Source organism: Triturus cristatus, chromosome 1_1, assembly GCF_964204655.1.
Source record: "Triturus cristatus chromosome 1_1, aTriCri1.1, whole genome shotgun sequence".
NCBI lineage: Eukaryota > Metazoa > Chordata > Amphibia > Caudata > Salamandridae > Triturus > Triturus cristatus.
The window spans coordinates 1,296,722,957-1,296,745,671 of NC_140579.1; the positions used below are offsets into that span (position 1 = coordinate 1,296,722,957).

Here is a 22,715-nt window from a genome sequence, read left to right on the forward strand (position 1 = left end):
AACAGATAATTTCATATGGAGTATATAATCCAAACACCTTGCATGACAGATAACAATAAATTCATGACTATTGCATAGATCTGATAGGAAAGCTGAATTGATTAATACAATCACTGCACATGTAAGTGCATAGTGCTATGAAGTTCCGTGTTGTGACAGAAAGCACTGAGGTTAAGCAACCGCATACATTTACTCTGGAGAGAAGGCTTGTTTCTCCTTCTTCATCTGTTTCCTTTCTGTCACTTCACCGTCCCGGAGACCCCCTGGTCTCTCAAGCTCGACATTAACCTTTCAGGAACATCTGTTTCTCTAACAAGAAACATGGGGGCTGTGTTTCAGTGAAACTGACAAATCCCGGGAGTGTCATTCCCCATAGACCGCACTTTGACTTTTTGATCTGACAGAGCAGCACTCGGGCACGGTGTAGGAGGGCATCATGGCGTGGATTGGAGGTCAAGGGGCCAGAGCAGTGACATTGCTCTACTCTTTCTCAAAGTACTAATGCTTTTACTTCATTTGTTTTGCTGTATCTCTCTGTCCACTTTTAGATGGCCTTAATACTAAGCTCTCAAGTTTCACAATTTTATGTGTAAGGACCTCATTTTTTTAACGCATTTTCTTTGAATTCTGGGACATTAGTCCTGGTTAATAATGGGTTAAACAGGACTAAAAATCCAAGCATGCAACAAAACTGGACTAGATGATCTACTTGCACGTAGCACTGGGAAAATTAAGAGCTCTGTTAATAAAACTCAACCTTGTATACTATGCATTACTATTACGCCATTTGATAGCATTCACTTTACTGAAGTCCCAAGGATGGAAGGCTGAATTAGTCCTTTATGCTCTCAGTGCAGTTCTTGTTGACCTTTTCCCCTGCTCCTAGATTGTGAAATGCATGCATAGTTATTCTGTGCATGAAGAGAATACTGAATTTGGTAGAGTGAGCCTCTTGTAACTTGTACACTGCAATTGAGTGTTTCTGAGAAAATAAGAGGTGGATATAGAAAGGAGGGCCTGCAGCGACTGGAATCTCAGTATATTCAGAGATTAGATTCCAAGGAACTCTGGAGCTTCAATATTGATTAGGAGATGCACATTCATCTTTGATTGGTAATTACATTGTACCTCTGCTTGTTTTTAATGATCCAATTTTAAAGGTTACAATGAGTTTGTTTTGTATCTACAGGTGCATGGCGGGTGATCATATAGAGAAAAGTACTGATGAGAAAAGTGTCAATAACAATGCCGATTCTTTAAATGTTTTAAAAACAAAAACATAAACAAAAATAATATCATGAGCAATGCCAATAGCTTTAACCTTAACAATGCCGAGACCGTTGCATTGTAAATACTTGTTTCTTACAGGAAACGGAGCTGCATTTAAAAAAAAAAAAAAAAAAATTTTTTTTAAATCTTTAAAAAAAATGAGTTTCTTTAAGGGTTGGCCCATTCTCACACAAACTTTTTATCATTCACAAAGGAGAAGGGGTTCCAGGAGACCCTTTCCGCTTTGCAAATTTGCAACCTGTTTTGAGAAGTCGGAAATCTGTCAATGTTTTGCGGCTGAAATTACCGTTGCAAACCATTGATATAGAGCTATGAAAATTGGAATTTGAAAGGGGCGGCCTTAACACACCCCTTCAAATTTTTGATTCGTAATGTGTTTCTAAACCCATTTTGCCAGTTACCATTACCGAATCGCAAAATAGTTTCAGTACATTTGTTAAAGCCATTTTGTGGTGGCAAACCCTGTTATTTGACGAATCGCAGGCTTTACAATTGCTAAATGGCTTCGTACATCTGACCCTAAGTTCTGTATTTTTGTGTATGTTCTTTTGCAGTCTTTTTCTTATTTTCTGACCCATATTAATGGAAGGATGCTTGTAGATATTATGCAGTTTTATACACAATTGTGGTTCTCTAAATGCAAGATCTTCTAGGCAGTGAACAAATTGGATGTATTTGTGTTTTTTTGTTTTATTTCTAGTTTTTTAGGTATCGCCTGACCCAGCGCATGCGCTGATCTGGAAAGACTTTTAGTTAGGGCGTCAAGAAATGCTACCCTGGCCGGCTTACAGCTTGCGTGCATGTGCGCGGGCGCGCTCTTATGAGCAGAGGATGGCTTTCCTCGTCATGCTCCTTAAGCGCGCGCGCGCACACAACTCCCGGGCTTGTTTTAATTTGGAGCGCGAGCACCCGCTTGTTTTAAACAGCCACCGTGAATGTAAACAAGTGCATGCTTGAGAGTTATCAAGAGAGAAATTAACATACCGATAAAGTTGATTCGCGCTCCCCACCTGCCCATCCTAGTGGCAAATGGACCCTTCTGGGCAGAGCTTTCATCCATGACATGGAGAAACCGGAAGAGCTGATCCCGAACCAAGATCTGCTTCCACAGTAGTTAGAATATAAAGTGCGTTCTAAAACCTGTCCTTCAGTACCACAGCAAGTGCTGCGTAATCAGCTCGCCCGGTCTTGCTTTCAATATGTCAGCATCTAATGACAACTGCAGAGATTTTTGAAGACCAGGTTTGCTTTTTGAGACAGCTAGACTGATTATTTTGCCTAGCAGTTTTTTGGAATAGTTTACCAAATGTAGGAAGAGTTTGTCGGGAACTCTACCAAGCAAACGGGTTTTGAGCTCTACTACAGTTTCCACTCTGGACTTTCTGCATAATAGATCTACCTCCCTTCCCCATACGTAATAAAACTATCTCGCATCTTCTGGCATCACTGAACCACCTCACTTCCGCTGGCATCAAGTAGGAATGGGTCCAGCATATTGTTAGAATGCCTGATCTATAACCGCGATGCTATTTTTTTCTGCTGAGCTGCCAGTGTACGAATACAGTGTCCGGTCTCCCTTGCCAAAAAGATGTCACATTCTTTCCCGCCAGTTCCACTTCCCTTTCTCGCATGTCCAGACCGTGGGTCGCACCTCACAGTGCAGCGAGCGTAGACCATAGGGACGACACGTCGGGCTGGACCCAGGGGGCCGCGTTTCTACTAATAGAATGTGTTACAAAGTCAGTGCATCTGGACTTTTCTTGATGATGTTTCAGTGCCATAACACATTTTTAAGGAAATTAAATTAATTAATTTTAATGATGTCATATTTTCGCACAAAAAACCTTTCGTAAAAGCCAGAGCAGCTGCACAGCTGTGAGGATGACACAACAGCACATGTTCTAAATAGCTACAGAAATCAACTTCCTTCCTTTTCATGACGCTTGGGGGCCAGCCCCTTGTCTGCCTCTTCTGAATGGCTTCAACCCGTAGTCTTTCCAGTAATGGCAGAGTGAAGTGCTCATACTGTCAGCATCTTTTTTTTTCTTGTACTTGTGTGGGGTAGATATAGACTTTACAAGTGATAACTAGGTCATTCATTCCTCTCAGACCAGCAGCCCGAAAGAGAGAACCATTCCTGGGGAAATGCATGTTTATTAGAACACCAGCAGGGTCGGACGGGGACACCATATATGCCCTTGCACACAAGTAAAAGCACGACCCACATTTGATAGCTAAAAAGTGGCCCATGTTTGCAGATTGAAGCAGTTTTGTACTTGTAAAGACGCTGTATAATGGGTTTGCAAGTTATGGAAGACTGCAAGGATTTGAACTTGCTACAGGGAATGATTGTTTCAATATCAGGGAAAATTAGCAGTAAAAGCTGGCTCAGCAGACCGTAAAAAGGCCCACAGAAAGACCAAAAATCGTCCCAAACACTGACCAGTCAGAACAGGCCTTTCGGCACTGTCTGATAGCCCTTTTGGCCAGTCCAACTCTGAACACCAGTGTAAAAAGCTTTGATGACTGTAGTTACTGTTATTTTGTATTGAGGTTTTGTTGAACGTATTGGTTTCAGTTAATCTAAATGCGAAGCCTTATTTATTTAAAATAAATCCATACAAAAGCCAGTACTTTAAGTGGGCCGGGTCTCTCTGGGTCTCAGACCCCATTAGTAATTAAAATTGACATTGAAACGTGCCTCTATTGGGCCCTATATTCATGTCCTTAACTTTACTGGCAAATAACACAGATTGCTTTCTGAGCAATGAAGGTAAATAGTATTATGGTAATCCTTGTCAGCGATTTAGTTCCTATTTATATTTCACATCTGACTTAATCTTGCACCAAAATACCGGTCGGGTGTCGCACTATAGTGATCACAAAAGTTTAGTTCATGTATACCCCCAAGTACACAGGCCAGGCCCCTTCTACAGACTGCCCACTTTTTGCATTCGACTTGAAGCCCTGACAAACGCTTCCTTTCGCTGGCCATGTTTAAAGGCATGGCTTTGTATTTGACTTTTCACATACTCTATAAGCTGAATTCACATCCCTCTTTTTAACATCCAGTGTAACATGAGTGCTTAGGGTCGATTCTTGGCTTCGGTGCTCGTGCTTTGTCGCACGGGTTTCGAAAGCATTTGAGTTTGAGTCAGCCGTGCATGTAAACCTAGATGTTGACAAAGAGCCCTGAACCCTTTAGGATCTTTTTATATTTTGTGAAGAATGGATGATCTCACATACTTTGCTTATGGAAATTCTTCACATGCGTTCATACTACATGCTGAGCTCATTTTTAGGTTTTGACTACAAACAGCTGTTAGTTATCTGTTTTCGACATGCTTTTGTGGACAATACCACTGCTTACCCATTTCTTGCTATTGGTTGGCTCAATCATTCATCTAATTTGCTTGCTTTTTATTCGTCAGTTTCCGTGTTCTTTCATTCATCTTCTAGTGTTTGTCCTTCCCCAGAGCCTGGACTCAAAACTTGTGTCCTTCCATTGTTCTCTTTTCAGGCACTACTTTTTTTCTCTTTGGGTAAAATCTCTGAAAGTGCATGTGGCATAGACAATAGGTCTCGCCTTTGGGACCTTAAAAGTGTTTAGCCATGCAACAGTTGATGTTGGTGCACCAAGGATATTGTGCTGCATAACTAAATACTTATAAGTTACCAAAAGCGAGACCTATTGGCTATGCCAATGCTTGTTTAATAGGTTACTGCCCTACAAACCAGCTGCTCCAGTGGTTACATTTGTGGCTTGTTTGTACAGGTTACTGGTAGTGATTTCTATGTCACTAGAATGATCTTTTTAGACCAGAAACATTTGGGTTTATACCTCTTTAAGTGGAGTCCTTGCATTTATCAGACCGTTGCTCAGATTGTCTGATAATGGAAGATCTTAGTGCCTTTAAACCCTGAATGACCCAAGACTCGCTTTGCGATCGAACCCTTGTTTCATAGTATATACTGGTTAAGTAGTCAGAACTTCAACACTAGAGCCAGGCAACCACCAGTAGTGTGGAAAGGTTTTTGACAGGGATGCCTCAACTTACTTCAGATTTCTGTGGTGTTGCAATGTCGGTTCCTGAAACATTTGGGGTGGTCTTGAATGCAGCTTCTGTTGGGGCCGCTGGAGTTCAGCCTCTCTTGAGTTGGATTCTTAGGGTGATATAGAAATAGGTCTCTGCACTTGTTTCTCTGGGGTACTGGAAGGTCCTTTCACATCATCATCAAACTTGTAGTTCTAAATGCCCTTGGCCATGTTACTGGACAGAGATTCACTAGAGTCCCGGTGACGCATTTCTGCATGAAGCTTACACCTTCACTCCTGTTTCGTAGTTACTGTAGCACCAGAGTATGTAGGCAGAAAGGCATGGAGAGAAGCATAAAAATTCCAAAAAGTGTCTAATAGCAGCTACCTGATCAGCCCCAAATGAAAAACTGCACTCTGACCCTTTGTGAAAATTCAGAATCTAAGGGCTTTTAAAAAAGCAAACTGAAATAGATTACAATCGGAGACTCTTTTAATTGTAGGGGTACAGCAGCTTCTAAGAAAGGGGCATTTGACCTGGACTCTTTCACGTGTGACCCCAGTAATGAAATTGTGAAGTTCTAGGGAACTTTTGTCTACAAGAGCTCGAAACCACCTATGTACTACTGATTGAGCATCTGGTGTTGTGGTTCTTTGGATTGCATTAGGTACAGCTGTGAATCTTCAAGTGCTAGAAAAATTGTGTTGGACATGGGAGCAATGAGCTTTTGAGATAGTCGTTCATTCATGGAGGCTGTTGAGTGACAAAGCAGGGTTTTATTATTGGAATATCTGCTGTAGAACACATGCTCTTATGATAACATTGCTGGGATCAGCCCATATTATATTCAGTATATGCAAAACACCAGAAGCTCAATAGGCCATATGCAGATGCAGAGATGAGCCGTGTTGCATGCTGCTCATCGGCACAAGGTGTATCCAGTTTCTATGTTTATCATTTTTGTGATGACATTTTTGAAAAGTGCGTCACAGCTGTAGATAGTGGTATGTCAGAGTTCAAGCACTTAGCGTTTTAGAATATGGTCACAATCCAACAAGAAATCGAGTCCTTGATAGCTACTTTGTTAGCTCTGCTGTGCTGGTGCATCTCTAATCTACTGATTTTCCCCATTTGCTTGTAAAGCACAGAAATCCATTTTCATTTTCTTGATCTTCTTGTTGCTTCATGTTATCCTATCCATGTTATATGGTGCATTGCACTGTATTGTGGAGCACCATAGTCCATTATCGGATGGCTAGCACTATACTCAGGGGAAGCAGTGAAAGATGTGCTTGTGTTTTGAAAAGTTTTTGTGCCATGTGTGAGTGACCAGAGTGGTGCTGTGTATGTTTGTGTGTGTCAGTGTAAGTGTAGCCATGTTTACCTGCGATAATATGACTGTGGTGTAAGGTTGCGCAACTGTATACATATTTGTATGTTCATGCATGCAAATATTTGTGTGTGTGCGTTCGTATGAATACACACATGCATACAGAACCTTGCATGTAGATTACCTGGAGATATTTATGCATGGAGGTTGAGAACCATTTGTAATGTGTGGCCCTGAGTTCTAAGCCTGCGACTAGAATGGTTTGTAATAGGTATGTGCTGCACGTGTAACAGGAGTATAAAGTGCACATTTTAGAGAAGGCAACACTTCCGACTATCAACTAATGGGCGGTCGTATACATCGCTTCTAGCGTAGAATTGTGCTAGATTTCTGGAACTTTTATTTACTTTGTAACTAAGATTGAGCTGTACATTGTGCGATTTTGTCAGACTTTCAGCTTCAGTCGCTGTCCCTAGGTCAGTGCTTCCTTCACTGAACTTCTCCATCCTTTCAATGATGGTCTACTTTTCCCTGTACCCTTCTCCTGAATCCATCCAGCCCTGGCTGTGATAGTGTGTATCCCTGCACCAGTCGTTGGAGCTCCCCATCCATAGAACCGGCTGTCTCTGTTCCATGTGTTAGTCCCATGATCCTCATGAGACAGCAATTGTGTTCTTTCTGTGCTATCCTCGTGCCCGTCCACTCCTACAGATCGGGTAGCCATATGCCAGTCTTCTGAGCATATCAAACCCTACCGGTAGCAGGCTTTCGCGAGCACACAGCCCAAGGAGTTACAAGTTCTGTATTGTTGGAGCAGTCTGAATGTATCCATTCCTGTGGGTGAGTGGCTCTGGATCCCTTGGGCTTTTACAGCCTTGGGGGTGGTCGGCTGTGTGGCTCTCTGACGTGCTGATTTCAGTGCTCATGTCATACCTGATGTGTTCTTTGCTTTCTGTATTTTCAGTACCATCTTACCTTGACCGAGGCCATTCTCCTGTTCTCTCCGGATAATTCGCCATTTTGTTTCTTCTCCCGGAAGGCGAAGGTGCGCCTGCACTGGCTCGCGCAGGGCACGGTGATCGGGTTCGCTGTGGCAGGCATGTTCTTCATTGTGTCCAGCAAGAATCGGAGCGAGCTGCCTCACTTCACGTCCTGGCACAGTGTCCTGGGGATGGGCACGATTGTAGCCACGTGCGGCCAGGCCCTGGGAGGAGTGCTTCTCCTCTTCCCTGAACTGATCAAGGTCTCATCAGTCTCACGGCTGAAGCTTTACCACATCACATGCGGACTCCTCGTCTACCTGCTGGCTACATGCACGCTCTTGCTGGGCATCTCTTCGGACTGGTTCCAGGCGCAAATTAAAGGCGTGGCCTGGTGCATATGCATGGCACTGCCCCTCTACCCCGCCCTCGTAATCATGAATCAGGTTCTGTTAGTGTACCTGCCCAAGAAGAAGGTGCAAATTTGAATTTTAGGTTGTTTCCTTCTCTCCGCTGGTTGGTTCTTTCTCACCTCGGACTCTCTAGCTCCACTTTCTTATGTTTTCTTATCTTCACTCTCTCCTCTCCATTTTTCTGTCAATGCTTTTCTGTCCATCTATTTATTTTCCCTTCTCTAAACCATTTTCTCTGTCCCTCTTACCTCTTATATTTCCTTCTTTTCTCCAATTTTCGCTTGTCCCTTTTTCTCAGCCTCCCCTTCTCCCACCTGTCACCCGTTTCTCAGCCTCCCCTTCTCTCCCTGCCCCTCTTTCCTTACCCCACCGTTTATAAAGCCTAATCCTTATTCCCCTTTACCTCTTTCCATCTGCTTCACTCCCTTTTTTCCTTTCACTCTTTTACTGCCACATTGTTTCTCTTCATTACTTTCTCTCCCGATCAGGTTCTGTCCTTTCCCCTTCTTCCTCTTTCTCATTGTCTCTTGCCTTCTCTCCGCCTCTTCCATCGAGCAATCATCTGATTTATTTGTTGCGTTTAACTATCACATCTGATTTTTGATCCTCAATGTCTGTTTGACACAACATCTGACAGTTTGCCGTGCAATCTCAGCCCTTCAGAGTTTGTTTATGATGCTTCATGGTCAAGTGAGTGTAACCCCCAGTTTGTATTTTGAACCCTCCGATGCAAATGTCCTCAATTCCCTCGTTTTGGCAGTGTCTGACACTGGCTCAGTTTGTTGTGGATGTGACACCCCGCCCCCCCATACCTTTGCAGTCTGTGAAACGCGTGTTTGTCCGTATCCTACACATTTAGTCATACATGGGCTTACTCACAGTTTCTTGTGTGATCCGATCAAAAGTTGTGTGTGTGTGTTTCGACTCTAGCGTATAGGTGATATTTTGATACTGTTGCCCTTTGTGTGCTGTCACAATGTGTCTCCTACAAAATAGTGCATTGCTCCTGTAACTCTGAGCAGTGCACAGAGTATAATAAGCTGATGAGCTACAGGGATACTTGAGAAGCCTGGTCACCTGAGGATATTTATTCATTGTGGATAGAGAAAAGCTTTGCATCCTATGAGAAATCTGTACTATGGGGCTCTGCTTCGCGAGGTAGCAAGGCTGCACTACAAGGCTCTTTGCTTCTCGAGGTATCCGGGCTGGACTACTTAGCTCTGTGCTTCTCGAGGTTGTAGGGCTGTACTGCTTGGGTTCTGTGCTTCTCGAGGTGTCCGGGCTGGACTACTGGGCACGGTGCCCCTCAAGATAGCAGTGCCATGCTGCTGGGATCTGCTGCTTGAGCTCACAGAGCAATGCTACTACTGTGACGCGGCAGTATGCTCCTCAAGGTAGCCGGGCTGCACACTATGTTTTGTGCTCCTTCAGCTAGTCAAGCTACACTACTGTGCTGCTCGAGGTAGCAGAGCTGTACTACTGGGAATTGCTCCTCGTCCTAGCAGAATGACACTCTGGGCATTGTGCTTTTAGGCCTAGTTAAGTTGCACTATTGGACTTTTGCACCTCCGGGTAGCAGGGGGACACCCCTGGGAACTGCTCCACAACCCAGCAGAGCGACACCAAAGGGATTTGTGCTTCTCAGGCAAGCAGAGCTGCACCACTGAGCCCAGTGCTCCCACTTTCGAATCTAAGGCCAGTCTTGCAGTTACATTGTCAGCTGTGATCCTACATTTAATCTATAGTCACATACTGATGGAGGTCAGTACAGAAAGACTTTATGAGCTCTGAAGTGTTTGAGGGGTGGACACTTCATAAAAGCAAGAAGTAAGGACACATTCTGCCTGGATGAAATGGGCATTGCGGAGCTCCTGGACCCAGGTTTGGACTTCACCCTACTGTCACTCATTTGTATGGATTATGTACTAGATCACCAGGTGAATTCCCACATCCTGGAACTCTTTGGTGTCAAGGACATGGACCAAGATCCATGGAAGGGTCAAATACGCATGTAGGAAATTGACACGTTTCTCTTTCATCTTTGATAAAGTGACTAGAAACACCTGCATTTTACCTGGGATATTCCCAGTAAAATATTTTCGACCTCTTGATAGGTCTCGTTGAGCTATAGAAAGAAGTTATGCTGTTTTTAATCTATTCCCTTTATTTTATCAGCCAGTCATAAATCTTTTATCAGGAGAAAAAAAGCATGCTTAACAGTCCATAATCATAATACACGATAAAACAGATGTAAATGTTAAAAAGGAAACATCATTGCAACAACTCCATCCTATAAAAATAATCAAAGTGGTTAGTTCTTGGGGAGCGGAGAGCAGATTTAAACAAGCATTGGCATAGCCAATAGGTCTCGCTTTTGGGACCTTATAAGTATTTAGTTATGCTGCACAGTATCATTGGTACAACAGCATCAACTGTTGCATGGCTAAACACTTATAAAGCCCCAAAGGCGAGACCTATTGGCTATGCCAATGCTTGTTGTGATATGTAACTGAATGCCATAACAGAAAGCTCAGACAGGAACCGAAGTGCTGATCGGATGTCACACAATGGGACTCAACAAATTTAGTTTGTGTTCAAGCCAGAGCCTTAATTACTTAGGCCGCACCCCCTTTAGAGACCCACCTACTTTTTGTAAAGCATTTCTAGAAGCCATTCATGGTATCATCTGCTTTTACTGTAGCAAATAATTAGGTTATCTGAAAAAAAGAACATGGGCAATTCCAAACAGGATCTTGCCATTGCCACGATATCTGGTCGGCGGCTCTAAGGAGTAAAATGTTGAAAGATCTCACAGAAGACCTTTAAGTTGAAGAAAAAGGACAAAGCAACCTCCCTACTGGAGGGACCACCGACCGGTTGGTGTCACACTTATATCTCAGGTTTATAACAACAGGGTGGAGCAGCAGACACACCTCTATTTACCCAGGTCAGAAGGATGCACTCGAGGTTGCCCTTGAAAGCCTATAAAATCCTATTCCCTCTTGAATGTATTTAATTTGGATTAGTAACTATTCATCCAGTCTCGAATGCCCACTGTGTACAGATAGGACATCTAACTGCGACTTACAGATGTGGATGTGGTTGCTGTCTGCATACTTACAAAGGTGGACATAATGTGTTTGAAAGAGTTGTGCCAAAAACTTCACATAAACTCCAAAGAGTGCGGGTGAGCTACGTCTCAATAGATAAAAGTAGGTATTTCTAGAGGTAATTTGCAAAAGGGACATTGATTGGCATCTATAAATTAAAAGAATCAGAACCAAACTAGAATAGTGGCTTTCAAGGGCAGTAGCTTGATTATGCTCCAATAGTGTATTATGGTGTTTTAAAGGACAAGGGAACCCAATAAGCAATTGGTCAGGGACCTTGGGTAAGTATATTTTTTTGAAAACAGGGGTCCCTAGACAATTTAGGATTATATGAAAAATAAATATAGTCTAAATAGAGGCTATATTCTCTGTCCAGCTGGACAGGGTTTAATCTCCAAATAGATATATGACAAAAAGAATACATACAGAAGGTTCAAGTAGTCCAGCGTCCTACGAATACAAGGAAACAAAGAGCCAAAAAACAAATAAAGGAAAGGTTCAGGCAAAACGGAACGTGTCTGCGTAGTATAAATTATAGCAGACTCATGTAACGTGAAAACACCATTGCACATTTAACTTTACACTATATTAATTGCATATGATGTAAAGACTGTCGACGGCGTTTCGATCCCGAACGCCGTCGACAATCTTGACATCATATGCAATTAATATATTGTTAAGTTAAATGTGCAATGGTGTTTTCACGTTACATGAGTCTGCTATAATTTATACTACGCAGACACGTTCCGTTTTGCCTGAACCTTTATTTGTTTTTTGTCTCTTTGTTTCCTTGTATTAGTAGGACGCTAGATGTGTCCCACTTGAACCGTCTGTATGTATTTTTTGTCATATAACTATTTGGAGATTAAACCCTGTCCGGCTGGACAGAAAATATAGCTTCTATTTAGACTATGTTTATTTTTCATATAATCTTAAATTGTCTAGGGACCAACAGTGTATTCTGGCCAATGGAATTGAATGCTCCATGTCCAAAAGAACCTGCGCGGTGATGCAAATGCCATCTGCCCAAGACTAGCAATAACGGACCCTCTCTGCTCCTGTCGTGCTGAAACCCCTCTAAATAGTCTAAACCACTGTAATATCTTCCTTGTTACAATAACATGCTATACTGTAATTGCTCTACTCAGGTATCTATGCCCAAACCTTCTGCGCAGTGATGGTTTTTGTAGCTTTTCAGCACTATTTCCTTAAGCATTGTTGTAAGGGCCACAATCTGCATTATACATCGTACATTTTGCTAGTAACACTCCTTTAATTTTGGCATCAGGAAAAGAGCTCAATGCATAAACTGCATTCGGTTTACTCTCTAATTGCAAGAGCTCTTACATGGCAAGTTGTTTGCCCTGGGGCACACCCGGGGCTTTAAATGGGATGAAAAAACTGGGGGGGGGGGGGAGGGAGTCTCAAAGGGGCGTGGTCAATGTAATTAAGGGCGTGGCTTAAAACACATAAGCTAAAAATCTGTGCTTAGCATAGTGCGCCGCCCGACTTGTATTTTGCTGTTTCTGTCATTGCATCCAGATATATGATACAAGTAACATCATACCTACAACAAGTCATGACTATTGGCTTTGTCAATGGTAAGTTGCATAAGATAAATAGGCAGCAACAACTATGGATTGTATATAATATTGAAAAAGCTTCCACCTAAAGCCCTCGTGGTGATACCACGACAATGTTGCTGTTCCCGAGTTTCAAAAAGAAAAGGGAAATCCAGAAACAAAATGACTCTCTTTAAAGGATTTCCCTTCCCCTACAACGCTCACCTGGCATGACGTCATGCCGTAACTTCTCCACTAGTGAGAAGTGAGTAGTGCGAGCATGCGCACATCATGTGCCTGCACTCACTGCAGTCCGGAAAAAATGGACCGCCTGTACCAGGGCACAAAACAGAGCCCGATAGAGACCCCCTTTAAAAAACTGCCGGTGCTCAGCACCAGTGAGACCCACCCCACTTAAAGCCCTGAGCACACCTAATATGAATAAATGGTGGTCCTGATGGTTGGAAGAGTCTGATCTTAATCTCCTCAGATGTGACTCGCACGTCCTCCAGTTGTAATGCACCAGTACAAATTTCCAGAAGTCTCCCCACCAATGCCACACGTTTTGCAGTTTCCACCATGACTTGTGAATCTCTTGCGTGAACCCATATTCCCTTTCCCAGCTAACTATGGCTCATTTAATATGGAAGCTAGATGACTATACCTGAGACCAAGTGAATTTTGGAAAAATGCAAGGAGAGCTAAGGACAAATTTGTTAATTTATGTATTGTTGAGGAAGTCATCTATTGATACTTAATGAGGATAACGTTGTTGGAATTCCAACTCATGTTGAATTCAACCTACCAACTAGTCTACTCACATATGATCACTGCTTCTAAGGGGTGCTTAACATTGGTCTTGTTGATGTGTCAGTCTTAGTCACTGGAAGTGTGTGTTACCAAGCTTAATCTGAAGTATCCTAACATCTCCAGTACAGATTTCAGTTGTCCAGTTAAAAATGGTTACTTCTGGATCCAGGTACTGGCATATAATGTTTTAACAGCTATTGAACTGCCAAGAAGAAAAATACATTTGATTCCATGTGTTTCCTTTATCGGGTTATTGCAGTCTAATGGCATTTAATCAAAACCGCTCCTCTTATTTTTTTTCCCACTGGACGTCAACAGCCAGTTATTGAAAAACGCAAGCACCACCCATGAATGCAGTGGAAACTGTTATTAACCAATAAGCTAGTACAGCTCTTCGGGCCTACTTATGAAAAATGTGGTAACTGGGCACGTGCAGTGTGTGGAGTGTGATGGGACTGCAGTTGCAGGCCATGTCGAAAAGATGCAGACAGATAACCTGTTCCGAATTAGGGAATGCTTGTGATGCTTTCATCAGCCTATTTACTAAAAATAAAATTGATGTCATAGAAGTATTTTTTAATATTACTCTTTTTATTGATTTGAATCATAAAGAATGGGTAACCTAACAAAAATAATACTATGTCAAGAGTAGACATGGCAATAAAAGATAACGCCAATAGTACTTGAGAGACCCCTAAATTCGTCATGATTATTTAAGACTCGTGAATAAAAATACTCGATAACGCTTTCGTGGTTTCAATTCAAACAACCATGTGCCCCGATTTTTGTATGTTTATCGGACAGCCACTAGCCAGATAAATGGGCTCCTCTGGCTGTGAGCACCAGTCCTCGTCCCTCCAAGATGCGGCGCAACCTCAGCCACGCTGTGTGATGCGCGCATCCTCTGATCTCCAGTGTTTGGCGATGTCCTTTGTTTTTTTGCGAGCAGTCTTTCCTGGCCCACTAATGTCCCTTCTCCACTCGAGCTGCTAATGTCTTCCAAAATGCCCAAGTCACGCATCTTAGACGGTTGGTCAATAGGTCGCCCTATTCTATCAGCTAGTGTGTTTAAAACCTTTAATATTTTTTTTGTGTGCGTTGAGTGCTAACTCTTCCAGACTTAACCAGAAGCATGTGCTAGTAAGGGCACTCCCCCTGGTGAGGGGGATGTGCAGCATGGGCTGTCTTACCCCCTAGCTTGATGGCAATAATGCAGTCCATTGGGAGTCTGCTGTGAGGCAGCCCTGCTTGCAGCTTTGTGGATGGGGCCTTTAATTGGCGCTGAAAAGTGGCTTTCAGGCCACACAGGGTTAAGTGAAAAGGTTGCAGTCATCCAGTGAGCGTTTGCCCCCTTTAATGTACTCATTAGCAGTGACAAGTCCAGGTTTTAGCGCATGTCAGTGATTTACATTTCATTGCTGAGTGGCTGCCCTTGTTGGGGGGTTTGTTTCCAAGCCTGATGAATATGCTGGTATTGGGAGTAAACACTGGGGAAGAATGGAAAGCCAAGTCCCCTGCCAGGCCTTTCACAGCCTTGGGCTTTTCAGGGGGCGATTAGCAATGCATGTGGCCAGGGGGGTCTTGACAGTTCTGCAGAATTAAAGTCCATATTGGTAGACTTTATTACTTTTTTTGGTGTCTACCTTCAAAGTGCATCCAAATGTAATACCCTTTTTTCTTAGCACATGTTGGATAGTTTAACAAGCATTGGCATAGCCAATAGGTCTCGCCTTCCTTTGGGACCTTATAAGTGTTTAGCCATGCAACAGTTGCATAACTAAATACTTATAAGGTCCCAAAAGCGAGACCTATTGGCTATGCGAAAGTGAAAGTGATCGCGATCAAATATCACTACGGCCGCAAAAGTGATAGTAATCGCGGTCAAGCGCTGCGCCCGCGCACATGCACTGTAGCTCTAGGCCGGCCTGGTACCACTTTGGAGCCCTCTCAATAAGTCTCGCCAGACTGGCGCATGCGCTGGGTCAGGCGAGACCTAACAATGGCACGGTGTAGTGCAATCATTTCATCAAGCGTTGACCAGGTCCCTTTGCCCCTTCTGGCTGTCTGGCAAAGTCAGATTGTCATGCAGCGATCCCCAGAGAGACAAGGGACGTAATAGGCTGCTTACTGCTCCCCTGGATCTAATTCTTGTGCAGGTGGATTCCCTGGGAGTATTTGCTTTGTGGGCTCATTTCGTGACTTCTGCCTGATTGATGCCAGCTTGTGCTGGTTTTACTTTGAGGGCGCAGGCAGATCAGCTGTGAGTGTTTGTGTGTGTGTCGAAAGGATGCCTGGACGCAACATGTGCATGCCTGTTCCTCGTACTTGTTTACATATATTTTTACTTAATTTATATCCCGGATGGGTAGGGTGACCAGAAATGTAAAGCCAACAAGCATTGGCCGCGCAGCTCACTGAGAACATCAAAGCGGCGGAAAGCAGCCGCGAAAGTGATGCACATGCACGCAAGCTGTAGGGCGGCCAAGGTAGCATATTTTTAAGCCCTTACTAAATGTCTCGCCAGACCAGCGCATGCACTGGGTCAGGTGAGACCTAAAAATGACCCTGCATAGAAACAGCATTCATACTTCGGCAACTGTCGAAGGTAATACAAAGGTAGTCTACAATGTTGTATATTACACTTCTTGATATATAGGATTACAAATTGTCCAGTAAATTTCAAATAAAGCCTACAGAAAAAGAAAGTGTAGCAGGACTGGGTGGACATGCCATCTGAGGGGCAAGGACAATCCTTAGCCACTTGAAAGCGACCCATCAAAAAACATAAATCCACAACAGTGCCAGGTCTAAAACAAAACAAAAACATTCTCTCCCACCTACCATGTGTAATTATCAAATAGTTCTCCAAGACATGGGATGGCCTCTAACACAAATTGACTGAGACCATGGATTTATTACTATTACTAGATAACCTGCAAGCTTGTGTGCAAATTTGTAGCTGGTCTCTATCTTTTTCTCCACCCCACTGCAGGAACTAGGATAATCATATAATTGCGGTTTGCTCAGGCCATAAAGAGTTTCTGTGACATGAGCAAGCCAAGGGATGCTAATACCCTTATTGCAAGCTAAGTAATCTTTAATAATAAGTTGGTTCAGCACTGCTTCCTCATTTTGCCATTTGGAAATCCACAGAAAAACAGACCTAATATAATCTATATAACTGTGTTCAAGCTCCCTATGACATATATAATGAAAAGAGGTCGGAAGGATGGATAAAATCTTTCTTCAGAAGCATTTCTGTTGAATCTGAATTAGAGAAGTACAAACAACAATCAAGTTTCATAAGCAATATTTATATGTGAGTCACAGGAACATGAGCTGGGCAGCAGCATGTCCAATTTGCGGAGCTTTGATCAGTTCTTTTATACACGAAAACTACAAAAGGCCTTTAAATACATACCCAATCATGATACAGAAAAGAATATTTCTAACATTATGAACAAATGCATGGGGTGTTGCTGCCCACAGGAGGCAAGAATTATACAAGCCATAAGCATACAACTAATCCCATTGGAATTACATCTTGTGATACAGGCTTGCTACAAGATGGCGACGGGTATCGCTTGATTGCTGGGATCATCAAATGTGTCAATACACAGGTTTACACAATACCTGTGCAATAAACGTTCGGTTTGGACGTTGCTATATGTAGGCATAGAATGACACATTTTTTGCTCAGAAAGTATGACAAAAACTTGTTACGGTATTGGTACACCTTGTGACATGACATTGTGTAAGATAAAAGGGCATACATTCAACATTTGGACATGCTACTTACTGCACGCTCCAAAGCCCATGCCTAATCATTACTGAATGTCACAAAATGTTACCTAGCTTCTGTGGTTATCGATAAGTCTGGCTATTGCTGGGTGAGGGAAGCAATGCATGTCACATTGGGTATATTAGAGCAAGCCTTGTGTTACAAGATGTTCAGCAGGGTAAATTAGTTTATCTGAGGTCGCCATATTAGGCGCCCAGGACCCAGAGGAATCAAAAATCATCCCCTTGGTAGTGGAAGCTGTTAGTGCTTTCCAAGCACGTATCGCCCACTGTCCTTGAAGAAACATTCATTCTTTTAGAGTCACATGCCATGATGTACAATTTTGTTCTAGGTCGGCCATCAACTTAGTGAAAGCAGTCAATAACAAAACCGCATCATCTATGTAAAGTAAGGTTGGCACTGGTGTTCAATCAATCCTAGGGATATCTAAACAGGCTTCACAGGTGGGGGCTTAACTTGTTAACACATAATATAAATAACAGGGGTGCTGACACACAACCCTGCTGTACGCCTCTCGACGTTTTAAATTCTCTAGTTAATTCTCCATTTGCCCCGTACCTGATTTTGGCGCTGAACAAATTGTCTCCACCCATGAAAGAGTAATGCAGAGGGCCAGATTTACTAAGCACCTGACTACTATTAGGGTCTTAATTGGAATGTAGCGGACCTTTGTACTAAAATGTCCTTGCCAGAGTGGCAAACATTGATAAGAGATTATGATATCATTTTTGTTTTTTAAGAAACCGGAGTCTCTGATATTGTTACTTACAGTAAGTATGAATGTTTTTGCCAGCCAGCCATACTGTCTAGGCAGGGACGTGCCTCCGGGGAGTTTATCAATTTGGATTAATTTGCAACTTAAAGCCCCTTATTATATCATGTAAGTATACAGGCAGTGTATATTTAGTCCTAAGTAGGTCACATCTATGGAGAGGTGAGTCTATTTTGGAGGACGATGGTCCTCTTTTGCCTTTGATGTATTCTTCCAGTGCATTACTGCTTTTCCTTTTAGTCCCCGTGATTGATTGTCTTCCATTCCCCCAACTCTATCCCCTCAACGTTTAGTGAGATAAATTAGCACTATGACAAATTCAGTGCTGAAAGCGGTCATACCATTATGAAACACCATTGGGACACCATCACAGTACAGTCCCAGAGTACAATTATTTAGGTGTGAATACCACAAAAGCTGGGTATGTATCTTTGAAGTTAAATCATGTTGCGCAAGTTACTTCAATATGAAGATGGTGGGAGGCTCAAACTATATAGGAACAGCTTCCCGGTGAATGTTTGAGTATACTGCAGAGAAGATGCTGTGCAGCTGGTCAGGAGTCTGACCAACAGCTACGGTCGAACATAGGACATACAGTATGGAACTTCACCAAGCCCTTCCCACACTATTATTGCCATCAACTGGTAACTCCATTCATCTTCATTTCATTCAAACAACACAGTGTTCACCTTTTTAAAAGTTTAAAGCTGGCCAAAAGCCTTCCTTTTCTCTTATTCCTATTTTGCTTACAAAATTTCCCATCGTAACTTAAGCTTACGTTGACCTTGCGGGGGGTATCTATGTGCTGAATATTGGGGGAATTAGTGCTAGTCAGCAGATAACTCTGGTCTGCTGCTTCGAGTGACGCTCCCTCTGCTGAGCAAGGATCCCTCTGCCTCCCCTATGCTTACTGCATAGGCTCCCGTTTTGTGGCAAGCATGTCCATGCCCCTACTACTGTATGCAGGAGCTACCCTGCTGGTGGTTGTGAGAGGGTGCAACATGCTTATCCATTGTTTCATGCTCGCGGATGTCCCCTCCTGGGACATTCTGAAGAACGAAATGGTCAATTTTTTTTTTTAAATCTTGCCTCATTGGGTAATATTAGAAAACCTAAATCTACTTCCCATATACCAAAATGTTCTAATTCTGTCAGAATACGCAGGTGTAACAGAAAATACACCCAGCCCGTGTTTCTGGTATTGCCTTTCTTTTCTAGCTCCTCCAGTAATAGTAACTGACCAAATTCTCTGTTTAACTTGAAATGTAATATCCTATGTGAACGTTTTAGTTAAACTAGTAAATCATAGAATTCTACACTGAATCCATTCACAGTCTCTAATGCAGGTGTCTGCTGTAAAATTATCAAAAAAAGTCTGGGTAGTCAGCGGCCTAACTTTCCAGAAAGAAGGCTAACCTAACCGTCTCAAACTTCCCATTTCCATTCTATTGAGCAAAGACCAGAAGTGGGCTGATGATCCCCCAATCATTGAGCGTTTGTCTAAAGAGCATCCCGTGATACTCCGAATATCAGTAGGCACTGAAAACTTTACTCCCTGCCTAGAAAATGAAACTGGGTAGCAAAATGTGGATACGGTCCTAGCCATAAGATTGCTAATTTGGTTTGCCCCTGTGGGAATTAACCTTAAAGTAAAACGTGCTGTTGTATTGCATTTCACTTTGTGTAATACCTTCTGTATATTACGTTGTGCTGACATACATCATTACTTATCTGTTATTTATTTTTCTCATATTTTTCTACAAGCTTTGTTGTGGTTTCTGAATTTAAGAATCTCCACGGTGTTGGTATCTTTCTGTTGCAGGAGGTATTGCACTGTGTATGGGCTGCTCCTTTCTACATTAAACTTCTTTTATGTTATGACTTTGGTGTGCTGGTAATACTTTGTATTTACCTACTTTTGTGTTGATTATAGTGCATTACACCCTGAAGTATCAAATTACGTGACTGACTAGGATAGCCGGTGTATCGTATGGCTATATATTTGATTTTGGAGGCACATTCAAATTTGTAATCAAAAAGAGGGAGTATGAAGTTAAACAGTGGGTACACTCCGCTTCCCAACTAATCATTCCACATCATCAAGGAGAGTTACCTCACTTCAGCCTTTTTTTAGTTCCTCGTTACTACCTACCAAAGGAGGTTCCTATCGGTTTTTAAAAGGAGTCTCTCCCACCACGGGTTACCAGGGCCATGTTTTGTCATTGAGCCCTCACACAGACAGTCTGTATCTGGGTAGGCTCGACCTTGATAATAAAGGCAGCTCTTAGTGTGCTATTGTGGAAGGGTTTGAATATAAAATTGTGTAAAGGTATCCCGAAGTCTCCGTTTTTTACAGGGGGCCGTTGGCAAGGTTATAAAACGGGGGGTGGGGGCGGATGTTATGAAGCATGAAATGTACTCAAACATCACTGGCTCTATAAGTTTCAGCCCCATAATTTTGGCTTACTGCTCGAACAGCTTTCTCTAGGACCGAGTTTTAAATCCCTCAGCTGATTCCAGTACGGGTCGCTATATTTAAGACTGCTGCATACTCTGAGCTCGCTTCATTTCATTCATTCAGCTACACTTGTTGGAGCATACAATTCATACAAACTGTACTGAGTTGCGTATCAGTAGGTCAGATAAGAAACATCATTAAACAAGTCTGTTACGGTATTCCTCCCAAGTAGTGACAACATTCGGTGGGCACTGCACACATATCCTTTTGGTTTGAGCACACAAGTGTAAATTCAGTTCTTTTCCCTCCATTTTCAGACTGTATTGCTATTATCTTAAGGCTATTGTGGAGCTTTGTAACTTAACATGGTTTTGAATCCGTGTTGACTTCTTCATGTATACGCTCTCTCCAAAACACCCAATACATGCTCATTCTCTAATTTAATCTGGTCATATTTTTTTAAACGGCAGGCTACTATGGAGCCTTGTGACTAAAGAAGTTGGAGGCGCTGGGCATTGTGGACCTGGCCCTTAGGTGGATGTCCTCTTTTTTTGAAAGAGCGTACGTTCCAGGTGTCATAAGCTAATAACACATCCAAGACCCTCTGTGTCCTCAGGGGTTTCACAGGGCTCCATTTTTAGTCCCCGGATTTATAACATTTACCTTCAAGAGTGGATGTGATTGAGGAGTCTGGTCTCACCTTATGCGGATGATTCCCAGATTATTTTCTTACTATCGAATGCTCAGAACCTAAATCCTTTCCCACTCAGGCAAGGTCTAATGTCGCCCGCTGGATGAACAAAAATGCTTTAAAGCTTAATGGCAATAAAACAGAAGTCATGATTCTGGGCAATAATAACGACCTCTGGGGAGTTATGCACTGGCCGGTCTCTTTGGGGCCCTTACCCACGCCAGTTAATAAAGTTAAGAATCTTGGCTTCATTATTGATAAGAACCTTTCACTCAAGGCACAGGTCTCCAAACTCATAGCCTCTTGTTTTTCCATTCTCAAATGGCTCAAGAAAATCCTCTGGCTGATTCCTTTGAACACCCAAAGAACAGTTTTGCAGGCTTTGGTAACGTCCAGATTGGACTACTGTAATGTTTTGTATCTGGGCGCCGATAAATCCGTGATCCATCGCTTGCAGATCATTCAGAACGGGGCCGGCCGCCTCCTCTCGGCTGCCTAGATATGCTTCTGTCTGTCCTTTGCTCCACAAACTAAACTGCATTAAGGTCTACAAGCGCATTAAATTAAAGACCTTATGCTATATATTTTGAGCTACAATAGGTCCTTCAAAAACAATTCAGAATAGGAGAAATAAATATAGACCAGAATCGGCTCTATATAAATATGCCATGTCCAGCCGGACACTTGAATTTAATAATCAAAGTAATGAATGATTAGACATACAGACAGATATTAGGCCCGTTTCTATCTTATCACAAGCAAACGGAGGTCTGTGCGTGATGACGTACAATGTAGGCACCCGACAGAACATGGAGTGGAAGTGCCTGATGTAGCATGGTTGATCAAGGGAGTGCACGCAATAGCGTATTGCTTGGATCCGGATCTCAGCATGTGCCAGAAAAGTCCGGGGAACCAGGCGGTCTCTCAGGGACAGTGCTGCCCTCCTTCCCTGAAGCATGTGCCCTGCTTAGTAGTCGTTACTCCTGCCTGGTGCTTGACACCCACCGTAGACACATGGCGTTTCCACCTAAATATCTCCAAATGAAGAAAACTGGCATCCGAAACCAGCTCAATACCGAATTGCTTCGATACAGCGAAAGGTACAGCTAGTGACAGATTCCAGTACTGGGCACAGAACTCCGTGGGTGCATGCCGATCATCCGGTGGTATGTGATGTAGCCGACATTAGTGCCCTTAGTGATAGACATCTCAAGGCTTTTTTTTTTTTTAAAGTACATTTGAAACTTTACGTGTTGAAACATTACTTCTTTTAAACTTTACTTTTAAGTGAGTCAGTAAACTTTATTTGCACAAGCTAATTAAAACTCTTGCAATAAATATATTCAAACATTCAGATTTAAAAAGTCGTTTTAAAACTAACAAATGACAATAAAAGAAAAGTGTCAGTGTCCCTGTGAGCAGCCGGCTGGAACAGATTGATGTCCAAAGCAAACCAAGTG

General features: G+C 42.7%; 1 protein-coding gene across 2 annotated transcripts in view; it reads left to right on the plus strand.

Moving 5' to 3' along the window:
- The window catches only part of CYB561D1 (cytochrome b561 family member D1), a 113,659-nt gene that overhangs the window by 58,006 nt on the left and 32,938 nt on the right, over positions 1 to 22,715 (plus strand). Inside the window, exon 3 of one of the 2 annotated variants that reach the window (XM_085653054.1) lies at positions 7,622 to 8,113. In XM_085653054.1, the coding sequence (XP_085509180.1) occupies positions 7,622 to 8,113 (492 nt within the window). Of the gene's footprint in view, positions 1 to 7,621; positions 19,988 to 22,715 lie in introns of those variants that run through there. The other variant, XM_085653064.1, reaches the window with a different exon arrangement.